The sequence below is a fragment of the Zonotrichia albicollis genome, chromosome 6, assembly GCF_047830755.1.
Source record: "Zonotrichia albicollis isolate bZonAlb1 chromosome 6, bZonAlb1.hap1, whole genome shotgun sequence".
Classification (NCBI taxonomy): domain Eukaryota; kingdom Metazoa; phylum Chordata; class Aves; order Passeriformes; family Passerellidae; genus Zonotrichia; species Zonotrichia albicollis.
In genome coordinates this window covers 5,484,265-5,502,711 of record NC_133824.1, presented here as the reverse complement: position 1 = coordinate 5,502,711, position 18,447 = coordinate 5,484,265, and the positions used below count along the sequence as shown (strand labels likewise).

At 42.7% G+C, this 18,447-nt stretch overlaps 2 protein-coding genes across 9 annotated transcripts in view; one reads left to right on the top strand and one right to left on the bottom strand.

Annotated features, from left to right (window-relative positions):
• The window catches only part of EVL (Enah/Vasp-like), a 147,284-nt gene extending 143,048 nt beyond the window's left edge, over positions 1-4,236 (top strand). For all 5 annotated transcript variants that reach the window (XM_005483209.4, XM_005483210.4, XM_005483207.4 and 2 more), the window contains exons 12-14: positions 2,083-2,149; positions 2,526-2,583; positions 3,630-4,236. In XM_005483209.4, coding sequence (XP_005483266.1) covers positions 2,083-2,149; positions 2,526-2,583; positions 3,630-3,667 — 163 coding nt within the window. In that variant the 3' untranslated portion in view covers positions 3,668-4,236. The remainder of the gene's footprint in view (positions 1-2,082; positions 2,150-2,525; positions 2,584-3,629) is intronic.
• Positions 3,157-18,447, bottom strand: part of DEGS2 (delta 4-desaturase, sphingolipid 2) — a 36,177-nt gene continuing 20,886 nt past the window's right edge. For 3 of the 4 annotated variants that reach the window (XM_074542358.1, XM_074542356.1, XM_005483214.4), the window contains exons 2-3: positions 15,860-16,602; positions 4,027-9,365 (exon numbers count right to left, since the gene is read on the bottom strand). In XM_074542358.1, the coding sequence (XP_074398459.1) occupies positions 9,222-9,365; positions 15,860-16,576 (861 nt within the window). In that variant the 5' untranslated portion in view covers positions 16,577-16,602 and the 3' untranslated portion in view covers positions 4,027-9,221. Of the gene's footprint in view, positions 9,366-15,859; positions 16,603-18,447 lie in introns of all 4 variants that reach the window. The other variant, XM_074542355.1, reaches the window with a different exon arrangement.

The window sequence follows — 18,447 nt, the reverse complement described above, 5'->3', positions numbered from 1 at the left end:
CGTCTTCTGCCACGTCTTTTGCTCATTCTCTTGCAATCTGCTTTGTCTGTCTCTGCACCAAGTGTGAAGGTGTCATGGCAGAGCTTTGTTCCATGGAAGCAGCCCCCTGTTCCCTTGGGCATTATAGATGTTAATCATGCTGGAACCAGCACTTAAACCATCCATGTGTGTGTGTGAGTCAGGGACATGGGTCTGGCAGTGCTGTGCCATGTGGAAATCACATTTTGGACCATCTGTCTACAGAAGGTTCATGGTGATCCTGCCAATAGGTGAAGCTTTCATTGCTCAACCTCTGCAGAAATTAAAAAGCAAAAGCAGAAATGATCTGAAGAGCTTGCAGCTGGGATAAGGGAAGTTATTCTTCTACCCATGCAACCGCAGTGGGTGCATAAGAAAGGAGAGTAAAACTTGGTAATAAAATCGAGATGTAAAAAGGCCCCACCACAGACAGATCTTTCAGACACATGGGGTACAGAAACCAGCAGGTGTTAAAAGCCAAGAAACCTAATAGTTTGAATGGCCAAGCTTCAGGATCAGCACCCATGTTTTTAATCACAGAGATTAGGTTTGATGTTGGACAGCTAGAGAGGCTTGCTTCCCTTGCTGGTCCAGGAGCACCCAGTGTTACTGGACACTGAGATGGATGGATAAGCTGAGTAAGGAGGTAGAACACAGGCTTACAAATGTTCAGTATTTACTGCAAAGAGATGTCACTTATTTTACATTGTTAGGCGTACGACAGTGCTAATAGTCTGGAGAGAGGCAAGTTGCCAATGGCAACTATCTGCACATACTTGCTGCTTTGTTTAAAATGCTGTAACATGCTCTGCCCAAACATTCAGAGGGATGCATCAGTGTTACTATAGCAAAATATAGATTTGCCAGCTCTCCTAAAACCAGGGAAACGTGTTGGTTCTAGGAAATACATGAGCTTCAAATAGATGGGAAAAGACCATTCTTCCTCCTTGGAAATGGGAATGAAACATGGGCTATTTAAAGCAGCCATCACATTTCAGTAGCTATCTTTTATAATGGCATTGCATCCCAGGAGGAGGAGTTCAGTGGGAAAAAATGGTTTCCTAATTTAGCACCTGGAGTAGTGCTCAGTAGTAGTAGTGCTTGCTTGAAAGACTTCTGTGGGGGAAGCAGGGCAGGTTTCTAAAGCTCTCCGTGGTGACCTGCTTCCATTCCTCATCAATTTGAAGGCATTTGGATTTTTCTCAACTCCCTTAGCTGTGAGATGATAGGATACATGTCAGGATTTCCCAAGGAAGGGTTACAAGACCAAACAGCCCTCAGGAGCAGCAGCATCTCCACCAGCCCCCAGTCTGGGCTTAAAGATGATGGCAAAGTTATTTGAAGCCTTTGTAGAGCATAGTTAGTTTTTTAAATGTTTTAGAGTTACTGATTAAAAGAGAAAGGCAAATGGCTTCTAGTTCCTTAATTTATTTTATCAGATGTCATCATGGCTCAGCCCACTGACTAATACCGTGCAAAAAGACTGATAACACTCAGGTGCGCTAGCCATTAAGGCCAGACTGGTTTTGTTTCTGAGTCAATAAAAAATGGCTGTGATAGATGACACTATCAACAAGCCACTTGACTCACTGAAGTGTTCCAAAGAAAGGATTAGTGGGTTATTATTTTCCCAATAATATTTTTCTAAGCTGTAACCTACTATTACTTTAGCACCCAGTGAAAGCCTAGGTTGCCAGGACAGAGCTGCTGTACAGAAAAGGGACTGTGAGGGAAAACCAGACATGTAGCTTGCAAATTGCAAATGCTGTAATAAAACACAGTGTTCAATGGGCTTTATCCCCTCAGCATTCTCTAATCTGAAATCACTGAGATTCCCAACACAAAAAAAAAAAAAAAAAAAAAAAAAATCACAGCATCCTTGAGGGTCAGGTTGTGCATACAGGAGCAGTGCTGCTCTCTGGCTGCCAAATATTCCTGAGCAGCACTTGTACACAGGTGCTCCTGCTCTGGGGTGGATTTCATCCACACCATCAGGTGGGTGCAGCTTAGCACACACTGCAAGAAACTGACTGGTTTTTTTATGCTTTTCTTCCATTTCTCAAGGATGAAGCCAGTGAGCAGCAGCAATGATGTGGCTATGGATGCCTTAGATTTTGATCGGATGAAACAGGTGAGTGAAGATGTCATTGGCACTTTTAGAGGTTTGGCAAGCTACCCATTTTCCCCCATGCATGCGCTGTACGAGCAAAACGGCTGTTCAGTCTTCTGATTTCCTCTACAACCAGGTGCCTAGGGAAGGGCTAGCTGGTGAGCAGCACGAGAGCACAATCTCACTGCTATTCCATCTTATGCCTGCACAGAAATGTGCAAGTAAATATGCCAGCATCCTCTGCATCCGTGCCTGGGAGTGCAGACATAGCTGTTAGCAGTGCTAGGCTCTGAGCAGCAATGGAGGTGGGGGACAAGCACAACCATGTTAAACTTGCATTTTCTTCCACCAGTTAGAAGGAAATTCTGAGCAGCTGACTTGTGTTTTGTCTCATCAGGAAATATTGGAGGAAGTTGTAAGAGAGTTACACAAAGTGAAAGAGGAGATAATTGATGGTAAGAAAGAGAAAAATTATTATTTTTCTCATCTTTATGACTAATTTTCCATAGATAAGATGATAGGAACTGCAGAGAGTTCCCTGGTGTTTTCAGACTTCTCTGAACAGTTCTGATTTATGCACACATTTGAAGAACAAGCATCTACCTTATCTGAGCTCTGACCATAACACTGCACTTATATCCTTTATTATGCTGTTGATGAGCCACCAGCCTATGAGAAATTTGCTGGCTGGTGTTTCTCACAGGTTGGGAGGGTGAGAAAGGGCCTGCCTGTAGCCCATGGCACATCAATTTATCACAATCAGCAAGCGTGAAATTCACTTGTAACTTGCCGGCCACACAGGTCCGGGTATGAGGAGGGGACAAAGGAAGCTAACTGAAAATCCTTCCCAAAAATCTTCTGTAGTTTCCTATGCTTGAAGAGTTCTTTCAGACCTTCACTCAATTACAGCTTTCCAAATAGCCACATATTGTTATAATACATTGAAAGTACAGCAGCTGTACCAAATGTATCAGTACTTTTTTATAAATTGCTCTGCAGTTTACAACTGAAGGCATTTTTCAGGGCCATTATTAAAATGCACAGCAGAATTCCCATTTGAAGGCCACATTAGGGCATATGAAGATATGTCCACACCCTGCACTTCCCACCTTAGCTTCACAGGGAAGGGGAGAAAGAGGAGACTGTAAAACAGCTAAAATCCATTTCCTGTGCCCTTGCCCTAGATGTGTGTGCTCACAAAGCTCTGAGGCATTTTGCAGTTGGAGAGCCCCTTGTCCATACGCTACTGTCCCAGCAGCTTGGCCCTCAGAGCCTCTCTAGCTCATTCCAGTGCAAAACAAGGCATCCACATACACCACAGACGCACCTTCTCACTGTAGTACTGCAGTTTGCAAGCCAGCAGCTGACTGCTTACCCTTACTCATCCTTTTACCCTCCACTCATCCTTTTAGCGGCGCGTACTTTTGCAGCCTCTGCACTGAGCGATGTCCATCCCGCTGGCTGTACCACTGTGCACTAACTCTCTGCTTTGGTTTTCCAGCCATACGGCAGGAGTTGAGTAGAATCAGTACAACATAATGATTGCAAAGCATTTGGACGGTACTAAGAATGCTAGGAAGATTGGATCATTTCTAAGTGTACCAAGGTCATGCAAGATGGTGGGAGAGGACACCGGCACTGTCTTTGTTCTTACACCCTTTTTATTAGCAGACTCAGCACACTTTGAAGCTTGCTGCTGCCTTGGATTCGCTTCATTTTACAAGTCTTAATCTAAAGATTATTAAATTTTAAATTTCTGGATTTTTTAGATTTCATCTGACACTGCACATTGGATTTGTCAGCCTTTTTTGTATTTTGTATTTGCTTATTTAAATGTATTACCTTTCTTTTTAGTAGTAGATAAGAACACACGTGAACCATTTGCTTTTGATAGATGACTTCAAAGTAATTTTACTAGTAGTCTGCAATGTAAATGAAGATCCTTTGCCAACAGAAATGTATTGAGGCATCACCAGAAGAAAGAGACATGTTTAGTTGTCAGCCAACAAGTTCTTTGTCTCAGAGTTATCACAATATTAAAAAAATGGTACGTCAGTGCATCACAGTATCTGTGTTCATATTGGTAATAAACTGTTTATTGTCCACACAGCCCTGCCTTTCTTTGTTTCATTTGTCCCTTCAGTTCCTGCACTTCTGTATCACTTGGTGGTAAAAGGAAGGATACTGAGACTCACTGTGGGGTGGCAGCTCTGCCTCCTGTGGCTGATGCCTTCTCCCACAGGCAGACGTGGCCCTCACCTGTGTGGTGAGCACCACGTCCTGCAGGCAGGCTGCCCCCACCTCAGCAATGCTTTGCCAAAGCAAGTGAAGGACAGTGGCTTGAGGCTCTTCTCAGGCCTCCACATCTCCTGCTGTCACTGAAAAATACACGGGTCCCATCATCTGTGCTCCTGCAGATTAGCAGTAATAAAAGGGAAGTGTTTGTTCATGCAGAACAAGGCTGCCAAAGGTATTGGGTGGATGCAAACTGAAATCCCAGGCACAGCACTGCTGACTAGGGACTTAAGGGGAGTCATTTGTTAATGGTGTGCAGGTCTTGTGCTTTACTGGTACAGGACACTGAACACTTAATAGTGCATAGCCAGTCATTTCATCCAAGGCACGAAATTGTTTCCTTTGCAGCCATTCTTCCCACCAGAGTGATGCCTTGTCAAGGCTGACCTAGGTCAGAGGCTAAACAGAGTTAAAGAATAAAGTAGATATTTATTAAAAGGCCTCAATGGATACACCTTGGGCAACACAAGAGCCCAGCCAGGGCTACACCCAAGATGAACCCAAAATGGTCCCAAAAATGATGATTGGTCATGAGGTCTCTCACTTTTATAAGTTCTGGTCCATTTGCATAGTGGACTTAATTGTCCAATTAGAGCTTTAGGTTATGAAGTCCCATCCTTCTTGTTTTTCTCTCTTCAGTCCACGTTGTTTATGCTCTTGGGCCTGAAATTTGGATTGGTTGTCCTTGGTCGCCAGCTAGAGAAGGAATTGTTTTGTCTCCCTACTCTGTGAAGAGAACTTACTATCCCTTAATACAAAGCTCAGAACTACACACTAAAGCAGTACAGAATCTGAAAAATATAAAAGCTAAAACCTGAGGCATTAAGAGCAATCTTGGGGATTTCTGCTTGACTTAGTCTGGTGCAAGCTTTACATGGCAGTTGTCTTGATACCATATTCTGGTAACCCTGAGCAAAAGCCAAGGGATTGGAGTTCCACTATTGAAATCTGTCAAGTATTTTCCAAGTTCTCTTCATTTCTTCAGGCTTCCATAAAGATTTTATTTTAAAAGCCAGGCCCTGAGGATTGGTTTTGGGAGCAGAGCCTGGTGCAGCAGCCCAGGAGAGCCTCTGATTGTCCCATTGCTAGTGGAGCAGGCAGGAGGGACAGCAGAGGAGGCAGCATGGGTCCTGTTTGGGAGTCAGCTGTAAAATGGTACCTGTTTTGTTTTGGGGTGTTCTTCAGCACTCTTCAAAGCAACCCAAATGCCTTTTACAAATGAGTCTTTTTCACAGTCTGGTTATACTGTAGATTAAATATGGGAGAAATGGGAGAAATCTGAGTTTAATGCAACAGTGAGCTCCAGACTGAGACTGATGTTTGTTAGCTGTTGAATGCCAGCTGAAGGCAGGAGAAAGGTTAAATAGCAAGATAAAGATTTCTACATGGGAACTAAAGGAAGCAGACACTGATGTGCATCACATTGCAACAACCCCAGGAGGAGCCATCCCAGTATGAGCAACCCAGACAAGCATCAGTAACAGCAGAGATTAGAATGCTCTGTTGCATAAATCTCTTACAGTAGCTCATGCATTTCCTAATTATAAACCCATTTAATGGCATACCTGATAATGGCAAGGACTCTTCAAAACTTCTGCTTTTCAAGATCTCATTTGCTTTGTGAAACTGTCCTGTAATCCTAATTAAGGTTTTGGAGGTTGGTGCTTGGCATGGTTCATGTTTTTCCTTGGAATGTGGCATTCTGCCTAAGGTCAGAAATAACAATGTTGTACAGCCTGGATATGCCATGCCCCTGTGTTAACATCAGCCAGCTGCTGTAAATGGGATTTTCTTACTTTCTTCAATTACCTTTGCAGGCCTCGTATAATTACAACATAATAAGCTGAAGTTGAACAGGGACACTTAATATTGGGAGCAAAGTGTGTGGGGTGGAAGGGGAAACTTGGCAGGGGAGCAGTCCTGGCATCACCATGCCAGTTCCCAGCCTTCAGCTCCAGTGACAAGGATGTGCAAGGTGGCATTATTTCCAGTAGTGGCACTACCAGAGGATTCTCTCCTCCCAGCCAGTAATTCAGTTTGCCAGCTGTCTCTGCAGAAAAGGGTGTCCTTTCATCCTGGGCTTGTTGAACCACTGCAACAGGGCAGGCTACAGGCATCTTTCACAGCAGAAATCTAAGGGGACATCACTCTCCAATGCTTCCTATCATACAGCTACTTGAGAGAGCCTTAGTGTGCCCAAAGAAAGAAGGAAATCTGGATCAATTTTTAAGCAAAAGGAATAAAACTTTACATAGCTCTAACACACTTTTAACCCAGACCCATATGCCCTGAGGTTATGAAAAAACCCCTCCTGCCAACATTACTGGCAGTAGCAAAACAAGTGCCCATGGAGAGAACAGGATGACAGCCTTCTCCAGCAGCACCCCAAATCCTGGAACTCAGCTCACACTGCACACCTGCAGGCACTGCAGCCTTCCAGCCAATTCCTGCTGAGATGGACAGTGCTGAGCAGGAGGAATGTGGGGCTGCCCAGGCTAAGCAAGCTGGGACCATGATGGAAACACTGATGTGAGGCAGGTGAAGAAGCAGCTGAGTTTTGGTTGGCTCATTTACACCAGAGCCTCTGTGTCAGGCCAGGTTAGTAGTCCACAGCAAATGGGTGACCAGATCATGAAAGCTGAGTAAGGGAACTACAGCACAAGGTCACTCATAAAAGAGGATAAGGACAGCAGTCATATTGAGGAAGTTAGCATAATCTTTATTGTGGTTTTTATATTAACTTATTAAGTTGGACCAGAGAGTTGAGGAACAACTGCTAAAGACACAGGAAATTGAATACGTGATCAGAGTGCCAGCATATCTGAAGTAAATTAATAAAAATCTGAAATTCTCTGACATGAGCACTGATACAGCAGCACCTCTTCCTTTGGGAGAAAAGCAGCTTTAATAATTCATATATATTATCTTAAGTATGTTCATCACTGAGGGATCAGTAAAGGCTGAAATGCTGGGAGAAGTCTCATTCTTGCTCTTCTTATCCAAAAGCACAAAACAGTGTTGGTGAATAAACTGCTGTTCAGCCCCTGTGTTACAAAGGATCTGCTGAGCAAGCCTGGGTATTTATTTACCCAACTGCCAAAATCACATGGGTGAGAAAAATGGAGAATGGGGAAATGAAGGAGGAACCCAAATGTCTGCAGGTTAGCTCAGCTGCCTAGTGAACAGACAGACTGGCTCCCTGGATCCAGTGCTGCTGAAGGAAGGAACAAAATAGTGTTCAGTGAGGAAATCAGGCTTGCCAGGTCTAATACTCTGAGGGACCAACGAGGCTCCTTGTTAGAGCCATGGATTTCCAGAAGAAAAAACCCAAACTGTTAGAGGGCTACAGGGCAATTATATATAAATTATATATAAATTATAATTTCTCTCTTTTAACCACTTTGTAAGGACAGAAGTAATTTGCCAGCTTTCCATGGTAGAGGAAATTTACTAGATGGCATTTGAATTCCTCACTCCCAAGATACTGTGCTGCTTGTAGAAAGGTTATGTTGATTAAGGTTTTGGATGATACAGAATTCTTGAGGATAGCCAGGAGTTTATAATTGGAGAGGACAAGCAGGAAGATTTTAGTATGCCAGTGGGTGGAAATGAGAGATGAAGGTTAATGTCAATAGCACCAAGAAAGAGATACAGAGAGAGAAATGTCCCCATCTCCATGTTCCAGGTACATGCCCTTAACACCACCAGAGGCAATTTTGCATAGCTGGAGTATCATGTGCTTCCCAAATGTCAAGTTGTGCCCCTTGAATGACAGAGGAAAAGAATTCCCATTATTCTGAAAGCAGCTAGGAACAAATACCACCACAAAGATGAAGACACCTCCATGTCTCCACTGACATGTACCCTAAATCCCATGCACAGAAAGGAGTGTAATATAGAGGAGACCAAGAAAGGTGACCAGGAATGCTAATAGCTTTGGCAAGGAAAAATTAAAACTAGAACCTATTCTTTTCCCCTTACAGTAGGGAAAGGGTGAGATACATGAAGTTATGAATACCCTTGAAAAGGTGAGTGAGAAAGGACCACCCAGTTCCTCAGAGGCACATCCATGCTGCTGATCAGGAAGTAGGTGGAACTCTAAAAAAAGGATTTTTCCTTGCCACAGTTCAGTTAGCAATAGTATTATATCCCAAGAATAGCAATTCATTCAAAAAAGGTTTAGAGAAAGCTCTAGAATAAAGATCAAACAGCATACTGAAATAATTTTACAGATGTACAAAAATATAAACATATTCCATTGCATATATAAAATTTCTGCTATTAGCAATTATCAGAAGATATTAGATTAGACAAGACATTGAGATAAAAGCACCCTTGTGTTTCCAGGGAGTATCATTTACTTCTGTGTGCCAGTCTTCCCTGCTTCCACAGTCCTGTGCACACAGAGCATCCACTCCAATCTGGCACCAAGAGAAACCAGTCCTGAGCTACACACACACACATGCTCACACATAACACACAACAAACATTCCCCCCACAAAGCTAAAACTCAGGCTTAGGCACATGTGTCCTAGGAAGTTAATTCTAAGCCTAGATCAAAGGTTCACCTAATCACAGTTCACTCTAATCTAGGTTCTGAGGGTTGCATATACAAATATCCTTTATTAAAAAGTATCGGTTGTCTAAAACTGCTTCATTTTCACACCCATCCTCTTGGCATAAGCAGCAAGCACCAACTTCAATCCAGAACACACAAAGATCCTTCTATTTCTGCAGAAAACTGAAGTCATGGGAATGAACAAACACACACACCACTGAAGCAGGAGGAGCTGCCCCATTAGCTTTCCTTTGCCAGCTTGCACAGTCTCTTAACCCTTGAATAAGGACCAAGAGTGTCATCAAAAACAAAGTCCCACAGAACTCGAATCCAGGACTGGTGATGTGGGAGGTTATCATAATATTCTGCTGCAATCTTCTTCACCTGGAAGAAGAAGAGAGAGAATGAGTGTTGGGCTGCACAGACTCAGGTGTCTTTCAACCTTCACACTCAGATCTGATAGCACAGCCATTACCTGAAGTTACTTGTTATTGCCTGTGAGCTTCTGAAGTTCAGCCAAATGAAATGTACTTAAATGCATTTAGATACTTCTTAACAGATTTCTGATATAAGTTTTGCCTCACAGTGTCATAATTTGAAAGGCAGGGGATTGCTGCCTTCAGTCAGAACTATTTTGTCTCCTTTCAGAGGTGGTGGGATCTCCACAATGAGATACTTTATCCACTTTATCAATTGCCAAGACTCCAGCACACTATATTTAAAGCCCTGTTTGCCACTTGTAATATTCTTCTGTTAAGAGTTCTGGGTAACAGAGAATTAACAAGTGAGAAAATGACAGACACAGCCTTGCCTACGCTTTGTTTTCTGCATTCTGCTACCATGATGCAAATCCAAGAGATGGGTTCCTCCAGCAGGCAAAGAAAATTGCAGGGGTGGTCTGTTCTCCTCAGTCTGATATCAAAAATATTGTGAGATTCATTATTAGGTCACAAGTCTAATAAAATTTCATCCCTGCTACAATTCCCAAAGTCTAAGGACTGTTGCCATCAGAGAAGCACTGTGCATCATTGGGGTGGTACTTGTAGTGGGAGTTAGGCCAGAACCAGAGGACAGAGAGGTTTCAGAGCTGGCAGGTTCAGGGGACTGCGGGGATTCCCAAGTTATCAGTTATTATTCCTGCTCCAACTAGATGCTTTGCTTTTTGAACACATTTATGAAGCAGCAGAATCTGTTAACTGTATACACTTGCACAGAACTGCTTGGGCATGGTTTTATTGCAGCTCCACCTCTTAGACAAACAAAGCTCTAGAATTGAGCAGTTTGTCTTGCTGGACAGCATGACTTCTCTCTTTAAAACCCTGCAGAATTTTGAAGCCAGCTACACTGAGAACAGAGCAGACTTCCAGTGAAGAGAGAAAGGGTTACACAGAAATCACCATGCAGGAAGAGGGTCTCATCACCACCGAGGTGTAATGGGGCAACCTTAACACAGCATTTAACTGCTTGTGAAAAGGTAAGAATTCCAGTGAAAGTTAAATTATAAACTGGCATGGCTCCCTGCTAATCACCTCATTAATTCAGCTTCCTAGCAGACACTTGTCTGTGAAATAGGTTGGATAATGTACAAGAGTCATTAAAATCTTTTACCTCTGTCCCTTACACACTCCTGGTGCTCCTGGCATGTAGTGCTGTCCTAGAGGTGGAAGATTCAGTTCAGGTCTGACTGTATTCTGTCTTTCACTGAATACCTCCAAATTGATAATCATTTTTCTCTATCCTGCTTTAAAGCATTGGTTTGTACTTCAAAGTAGTTAATTTTCAATGGTTAATTTTCAATTATATTCAGACAATATCAGGATTTCTCCTTAGAGATATTTGTTAATGGCAGGAAGAGAGGTGATTTCCAGGTTTCCAAGATCTCTGGAGAAGCAGATTTGGTTCTCTGTGCTCCTTCTGTAACCCCAGTCAGAAATAATTTAATCTGGGTATTACCCCCTTTCCCAGCTGGGTAATTGAAATAGCCAGAGGATGAGAGGGAGGACTATTTGAACAGTAAGCTCCCTTGAATGGAGGTTACTCATGGGGCCTGATGCAAACACAAAGGGTAGCTCAGACACCCAGCTTCAAAAGCTTCACTCTAGCTCTGACATGGTCATTTCCTAGCACACAATTGCTTAGACCTTCCTTCCTGCCTCCATTTTAGAAATTCTGCCTTTCAACTGTAGTTTAGCCCTCATCTACCTCATCTACACTACCCAAGTTCCTATAGCAAGTCTACCATTCCCCTCTTCCCCAGAGCCCCATGTACTTCTTGCTCTCTGAACCAGACCATGCCTTTTTAAGTAGTTACATTATCCTGCACACCTCTTGACCAGGTTATATTTGCAAAAAGAAATGGAGGAAAGAGAAAATGTAAGGAATGCAGTTAGAGGGGGACTTCTGAAAGATTTTCTTATGGAAAAGAAGGAAATTTGGTAGGTACCTGTTCCTGTCTTGCTAGCACATGGCAGGAAAGAATTTTAAAATATGTTTCTCTTTTATAATAGATCGATGCAAAAGTTTTCCAGCAAAACCATCTCATTTTTCATTCTTTCTTTCAGTATCTCCATACATAAAACAGAATTATCACCTTATCCACCAGAAAAACTGGATAGTGGGAGGGCAGTAATTGGGGTTTAATGCAGGCTCCATTTTAAATGCAACATCATAGGAGGAATGGCTGAGGGAGCTGGGGTGTTTAGCCTGCAGAAAAGGAGGCTCAGGGGAGACCTTATCACTCTACAACTCTGAAAGGAGGGTGTTACCAGGTGGGGCTCAGCCTCTTCTCCCAAGTAACAAGCAGCACGACAATAGAAAAAAGGCTCAAGCTGCATCAAGGGAGAAGTTTGGACACCAGAAAGAATTTCTTCATGAGACTTGTTAAACATCAGAACAGCTGCTCAAGGAAGTGGTGGAGTCACCACTCCTGGAAGTGTTCCAGAAATGACTCAACATGGCACTTCATCCTATGATTTAGTTGATATGATGGTGTCAGATCAAAGTTTGGACTCAATGATCTTGGAAGTCTTTTCCAGCCTTAATGGTTCTATATCTATTAGTATGGTTAAGGCTGGAAGAGTCACCCTCTGTGTTACAGTACAAAACCTGTAGATGCAGTTTCCAGGTAGCAAGTTTTGTGGCCAGATGATAGATTGTCTTCAAGAGGATGGCACTGTAATTAAGCATCCCAAAATCCTGCTCCTCAAGCTCTCCATATACTGCATTGTAGGTGATCCATTTTCTTCAACTCCTCCCTGCCTTCTTCCTTACAAATCTCAACTGTAAGTCTTAACTCATTGCTAGTTTGTAAATGAAAATTGAGGCACATCTGGAGTGCTGTGCCCAGTTCTGGACTCCTCAGTACAAGAGGGACATGGAGCTCCTGGAGCGAGTCCAGTGCAGGGTGACAAAGTTGATTGAGGGACTGGAGCATCTCTCTAATGAGAAAAGGCTGATGGAGCTGAGCCTGTCCAGACTTAAGAAAAGACAACTGAGAGGGAACCTCATCAATATCTTTAAGTATCTGGAGGGTGGGTGTCAAGAGAATGGATCCAGACTCTTCTCAGTGCTACCAAGCAGGAGGACAAGGCAGAAACTGATGCACAGGAAGTTCCACCTGAACATGAGGAAAAACTTTTTTACTGAGCAGTCACTGAGCACAGGAACAGGCTGCCCAGAGAGGGTGCAGAGCCTCCCTCAGTGGGGATGTTCAAGAACCATCTGGACACAACCCTGTGCCATGTGCTTCAGAATGACCCTGTTTGAGCAGGGAGGCTGAGCCTCACCCATTCTGTGATTCTGTTAGGACAGACAATGTCTGTCAGGACAATTACTAGGCACTTGGCACGTGGTATATTGAGGCTTTTCTTCAAGTAGGTCAAGGTGGCAGGGCAAGAAATCACATCTTTTGGACTGGAACTTTTGTTCTGGTTCTGTGGTTGTAGAGCACAGTGACAGGACCCTACTCGTACTCTTCATATCTGATAAGTACAAAAGTTAAATGCAGCCTAGTATTTCAGCATGGCTGTTACACACTCCTTGTCCTGGGGCTATACAGAACTAGAGATCCTTGTGACACAAAGCTTAAAATTACATTTAGAATGCTTAAAGGCTTATTACAAGAAGTTCCCTCTATGGTCTTACATCCCCTCCACAGGATGGTGAGCACTGGAACTAGCCCTCCCGGCCATCATAGGGTTAATGAAATCTGCAATTCAAAACCAGCACATCTACCATGTTTTCCAGTCTTGTCTGCCTAATAAATCTGGTTTCATACCATGTCTTTTCCTTTTCCCACAAGCTTAATGAGTAACTAGTTTGCCCCTGGTAACACTGCTGCTTTTATTGCAGCTTCTAATAGAGTTCCTCCTCCTTCTCCAATCTCCTCTCTCCATGAGTATACTCTGACAACTCAGACAATGAAGAATGGATCTCTTTACTCATTTGGTAAACAGTGCAATATTTTATAGTTGTAAGACTTCATTCAAAGACTAATCTATTCTTAAGTCTACAGGGTTTTTTCTTAGAGCAGGGCCTTCATTGCACAGTTAAATTTTATGGTCTCTTGTGCAATCTCTCATTAACTAGTGGGACAAGTTCTTGCTGCACACCCATGTCACTCATCTTTAATATCCATAAGCTTATGAGCACAGCCTAATTCTTCCTCTTTCAAATTTGTCACAGTCATAGGGTAAAGGTCTTTCTAGTGGCAAACACATTACTCAGAACGCTCTGAATGACACACCTGTAACAAAGGAAAACTCTGAATTTACTTTCCTGATAAGCAAGCTGAAAAGCTAGTTACTTTCCAAGATTAAGATCCAGTTATTCTCAAACTCAAATCCTATTTCTCCCCTGATCTCAATCATGCAGGATAGATCTTTAAAAATAGAGATCTTTTCTCCACTTTCTACTTGCCAATAATTAAAAATAAAAATAGTCTTGCTGAGAGATCATCCATACTACACAATGCAACTATTAGAAGTTCAAGTGTCTAAGAGACTAAATCTGAAAAAAATAAATCTTTGCTGAGTGAGGAATTTGCCAAGAGGTTAAGTAAAGTAGAGCAAGGTGAGGTTTCTTACCTACTAGGAAGTTCAAGATTTAAAGAAAAGAGTAACCAATTTGTTTTAATGGTGAAAGGATTTTCTATGGGAACAGTTTTGCCAAAGAAAATAGAAATTTTTAAAATAGAATTCTTTTTAATAGAATTTTTACTTGTAATTGATCTCTCACCAGACTCCAAGTATTCCAAATAGTTCTGTCAGGCAGCAGTGATTGACAAGCCAGCTCTCTCCTCCACCAGCAGGGCAAGTCTCAGTTGCCAAAGAGCAAAACACACATGAACACAAGCCCATGAAATTCAGCTAATAACTCCATCCTCTTTATGCAGGAGGGCAGACACTTCCAGCTGCTGCACTGCCTCAAGGAACTAGGCTGAACTATTTGTGGTGTGGGTGGAGAAGAGCTTTTCAGGTCTCAGTCAGGGCTGGAGCAACAGTCCCAGCAAGTTCAATTAGTCACTCACCTCCCTTGTGCAGGATACTGAACTAACCTCCTTCTCTTCTATTTTCATTTTGGTAATCTAAGTATCTAAGCCCATCTAACAAGTTTGAACATTTGAAACTAGAGCCAAGCACATGCACTTCCCCACTGAGCTATCAGGTGTATCAGGGATGGGAGTGCCTCAGAGGAGAGCTTCACATCCAAGTGTGGGCTGCTGCACCAGCTCCTCTGGGCCTCACCAGGAGCAGGCAGCATCTCCAGGACAGACCTCCAGCAGCAAAGGAGTGAATAAAAACAATTTCAGGCTATATAGAGGCTTCCCACACCCTTCTACACAAGAAAATCTCCTGTTGATTTGAATCTCCTTCCAGGGAGTGTTTCTGTGATGGAGAACATGAGCCCACACAGCAGGGTTTGCCCAGGTATGCCATCACAGAAGTTGTACATGGTATCAGTAGTGGTGGGGACGTCACAGCTCCTGAGCCTCAGGCTCTACCTCCACCTCGTGTGGATATTGAGCAGCAGTTCCACACTTTGCATCAGGCCACACAAAGGTGTTTCCTTCCTGTTACATCAGAGAACTCATGTGCAGGAGTAATCCTTGGAGTCACGTACCTCCAACACTGAGCACCTGCTGAGCAGCCCTTGCACAAAACACACAAGAGCAGCTCTGCACCTGGAGGGAGATGGAAAACCATTCCTAGACACCTGGGCTTTGCAAATTTGATTCCCACAGCTGATAAAACGTAAACAAAAAGGGGTTTGCCTTTCAAAGGAGGAAAGCCACAGTGCTTTCCCAACGACAGGCCAGGCCTCCTCAGTTTCTGTGGGTGGGGCAGGAGAGCTGAAAGGAGTCTCAGAGAGTGCGGCTTTATTTTCCAGTGCTACCTCTGTCAGGCTGGAACATGCCCCAAAAATTATGTCATCTCAAAACCAGAAAAATTTTCTTTGATGTTAATCAAGCAATATACTTAACAGATTGATCATTAGACAAATTTAAAGTAGCCATTGCCACCTGCCTCCCTTTAGATGGGTCTTTAAACTGTCAGAGTCGAAACTTAGTGGCTGAGGGATGTAAATCAAGACATTTAAAGCCTTGTTGGAGGATTTTATCATGCAAAAGGTATTCCTCAAGCCTTCTGAGGATCAGATGTTTTAGTTTGCATCAAATAAACTAAGTATTACAGCAGTTTGACAGCTGTTTCTCTCAATCTTGGGCTTAAAATTAATTAGAAACAAATCCAGAGAAGCCGTTCTCTTTTTCCCCCTTTTTTTTCTTAAATTCATCAATTGCTATGATTTGAAGGATTTTCTTTGACACATTTTAGCAGCTTCAATAAAAATCCAACTCGCTCATCTCATACTATACTTACCATGGGCAGTCTGCATCCAGGAATGCTGGGGAAGTCATGGTGCTCCATGTGGTAGCCTACATTGAAGGTGAGCCAGTTCAGAGGCCCGTAATAAGAGTATGTCTCATACCCTTTCAGGAACATGTAGTGTTCTGCTATGAAGTGCCCAGAAATGGGATGAAGACCCAAGCAAAGAATAGTACCTGCTATTAGGTAAATAACAGGTTTGAGCCCCCACAGGTAGTAAATGATGAGGTCTATAGAAAACTGGACGAGAGCATTGAGGATTTCCATCCGTGTGATTGCTTTGGGGTTCACATAGAGTGGCCTCAGGCTGTAGAACAGAGGCTGCAGGAACAGCCAGAGCAGCTTCCGGAGCGGGGTGCAGAAAAACCAGCCCTCAAAGTCTGTGGGAATGTCCACGTCCAGGCTGTCCCCTCCCAGGTAGCGGTGATGGTCAATGTGGTATTTCTTGAAGGAGGCAGAGTAGGGGACGCCGATGGGCAAGTTGGCGAAGATTGCGAACCATCGGTTCCACCGGGCCTGCTTGTTCCCAAAGGCCACGTTGTGGGAAATGTCATGGATGGCCAGGGTCAGAGAGTGGTTGATGCAACCCCCAAAAGCATAAGCCCAGAAGAAAATCCATTTCCAAGATAAGTCTTTCACCAGGTAGCATGCCAGAAGCTGCGTGAAAACCATTCCAGATACAATCCACTTCAAATGTGGATCTGGTCCCATCAGACTCTTGATCTCTGGATACTTTGCTAAAGGGAAAAATGCAGAGAAAACTTGGTTAGACATGGTTAGGCAAACACAATCACCACTGTGACTCTCTGGTTTTATCACACTATGTTTGAGGCCCTGGTTTTATAAAATGTTAATTCCAAAGTAGGATTGCCACTATGGTGAAAGTTTTACTAGTTCCATCATAATGTCCAGTTCTGATTGATATTGATATATATAGACATATTAAAAAAATACCCTGATGGTCACTCTGTGGCATAATGTGCCTTTCCCACAATGAATATTGCTTCACAGTGATGAGGAGTAAGTAATATGACAAATCCTACAGGACTTAAGATCTAAGAAACACCTTCTGTCATGTTTTAAGGTTTTTTATGTCCTTTTGTATTTTGCTCAGGTGTTATTTTCCAGTAAAGGGATACAACTGCATTCTCTGTAGCCCTTTTCACACTGCTGTTTCAAACACACAAGCAGAGAAGAGAGCTGAGCAACAGGCTCACCAGGTTTTGCTCTGTGGTTAGATGACAAACACAGTATTTAAAAAAAATTCCTAATTGTTTGAGTGTTTACCAGTGCTCACAACAGGTACAGCTCTTCACACATAGTAATATCACAGTAAAGTCAGTAATATTATCAGGATTTTGTATGGCATGGCAAATTTTTCTCTGTTTCCATGTCACATACCAAAAGCAGGTGTAAAAGCCACACAGATTATCACACAACAGCTTCAGGAGACCTCACAAATACTGCAGTACAGCAGAGACCTGGGCTAGGCCTGCAAGTCTGATTCATGTCAGGCCAAGACCAGCTTATTGATCTCCAGTCCCACCAGCCATCTGTCCTTTAAAAATAAACTAAAATACAGAGTACAGCTGATCCTCTAGGTGCTGTTCACTGATTCACATCTCCTCTCTGTAAAGCCACACTTCTCACTTCCAGTATTAACTTGCACATGATTCTTTCTGCTGCCTTATGGCTTCTAGCCACGTACTGACCTCCTTCCTTTAACTCATACTTTGCATTTCTCAGTAATTGCAGCTTACACAGATAAGTGCATAGAGAAGTCATTCATACTGAACCCTGAGGTTACACAGTGTCCCTGTGAGTTTCATGGGCACATTTTATGAATAGTAAAGTAAACATCACAAGACTGTCCCAGTATAATACCAATACAATAAAATCAAGATTACAATGATCTGCATCTATGCAGCTGTGTCTACTATAAACAAAGGCTGGAGACAATACATGTAATTTATGTGACCTTGAAAGCAGTGGCAGGTATTGAGTGCTGGATGCAGAGGAGGTTTTTGTAGAAGTGAACCCTGAGAAGTTTACAGAAAGTCAAAAAGATGAAGTGCTGCTTAAAGAAGCAGGTTAATGTGGTCATGCTCTGCAACCATTCCAATAACCCTTGAGCCTCTTGGCCAACTTCAGCTCATCTTGACAGAAATTAGAGATTTCAAAGATTAGAAAAGTGCTATGTAAGATGAGGACAAAGGAGATATACTCAAATCTTCTGAGGATAAGGAGGCCAAAGTCACCATGAGGAGTATTCAGGCAAGAGAGAGATTTTCTAAGTGCTGTGAAAGCTGTAGTGAAAGTTCATGTCTTTCTAAAGTCTGACAAATATTTTGACAAAAATCTCCAGAAACTCCAGGGATTTTTTTGTTTTGCTGTTTTGTTTTTTGTTGTGGTTTTTACCACTCTTGAAATTATATTTTTCACACCAATAAAGTTAACATGCCAAAAATTATTCTCTAGTACCTGAATAGATATTTTAGTTTTACACACAGAGCTGCTTATGCAAAGTTTACTCTAAAGTACAAGAATATAACAGCCTGGTCAGAAAGACTGTTCCAGGCATG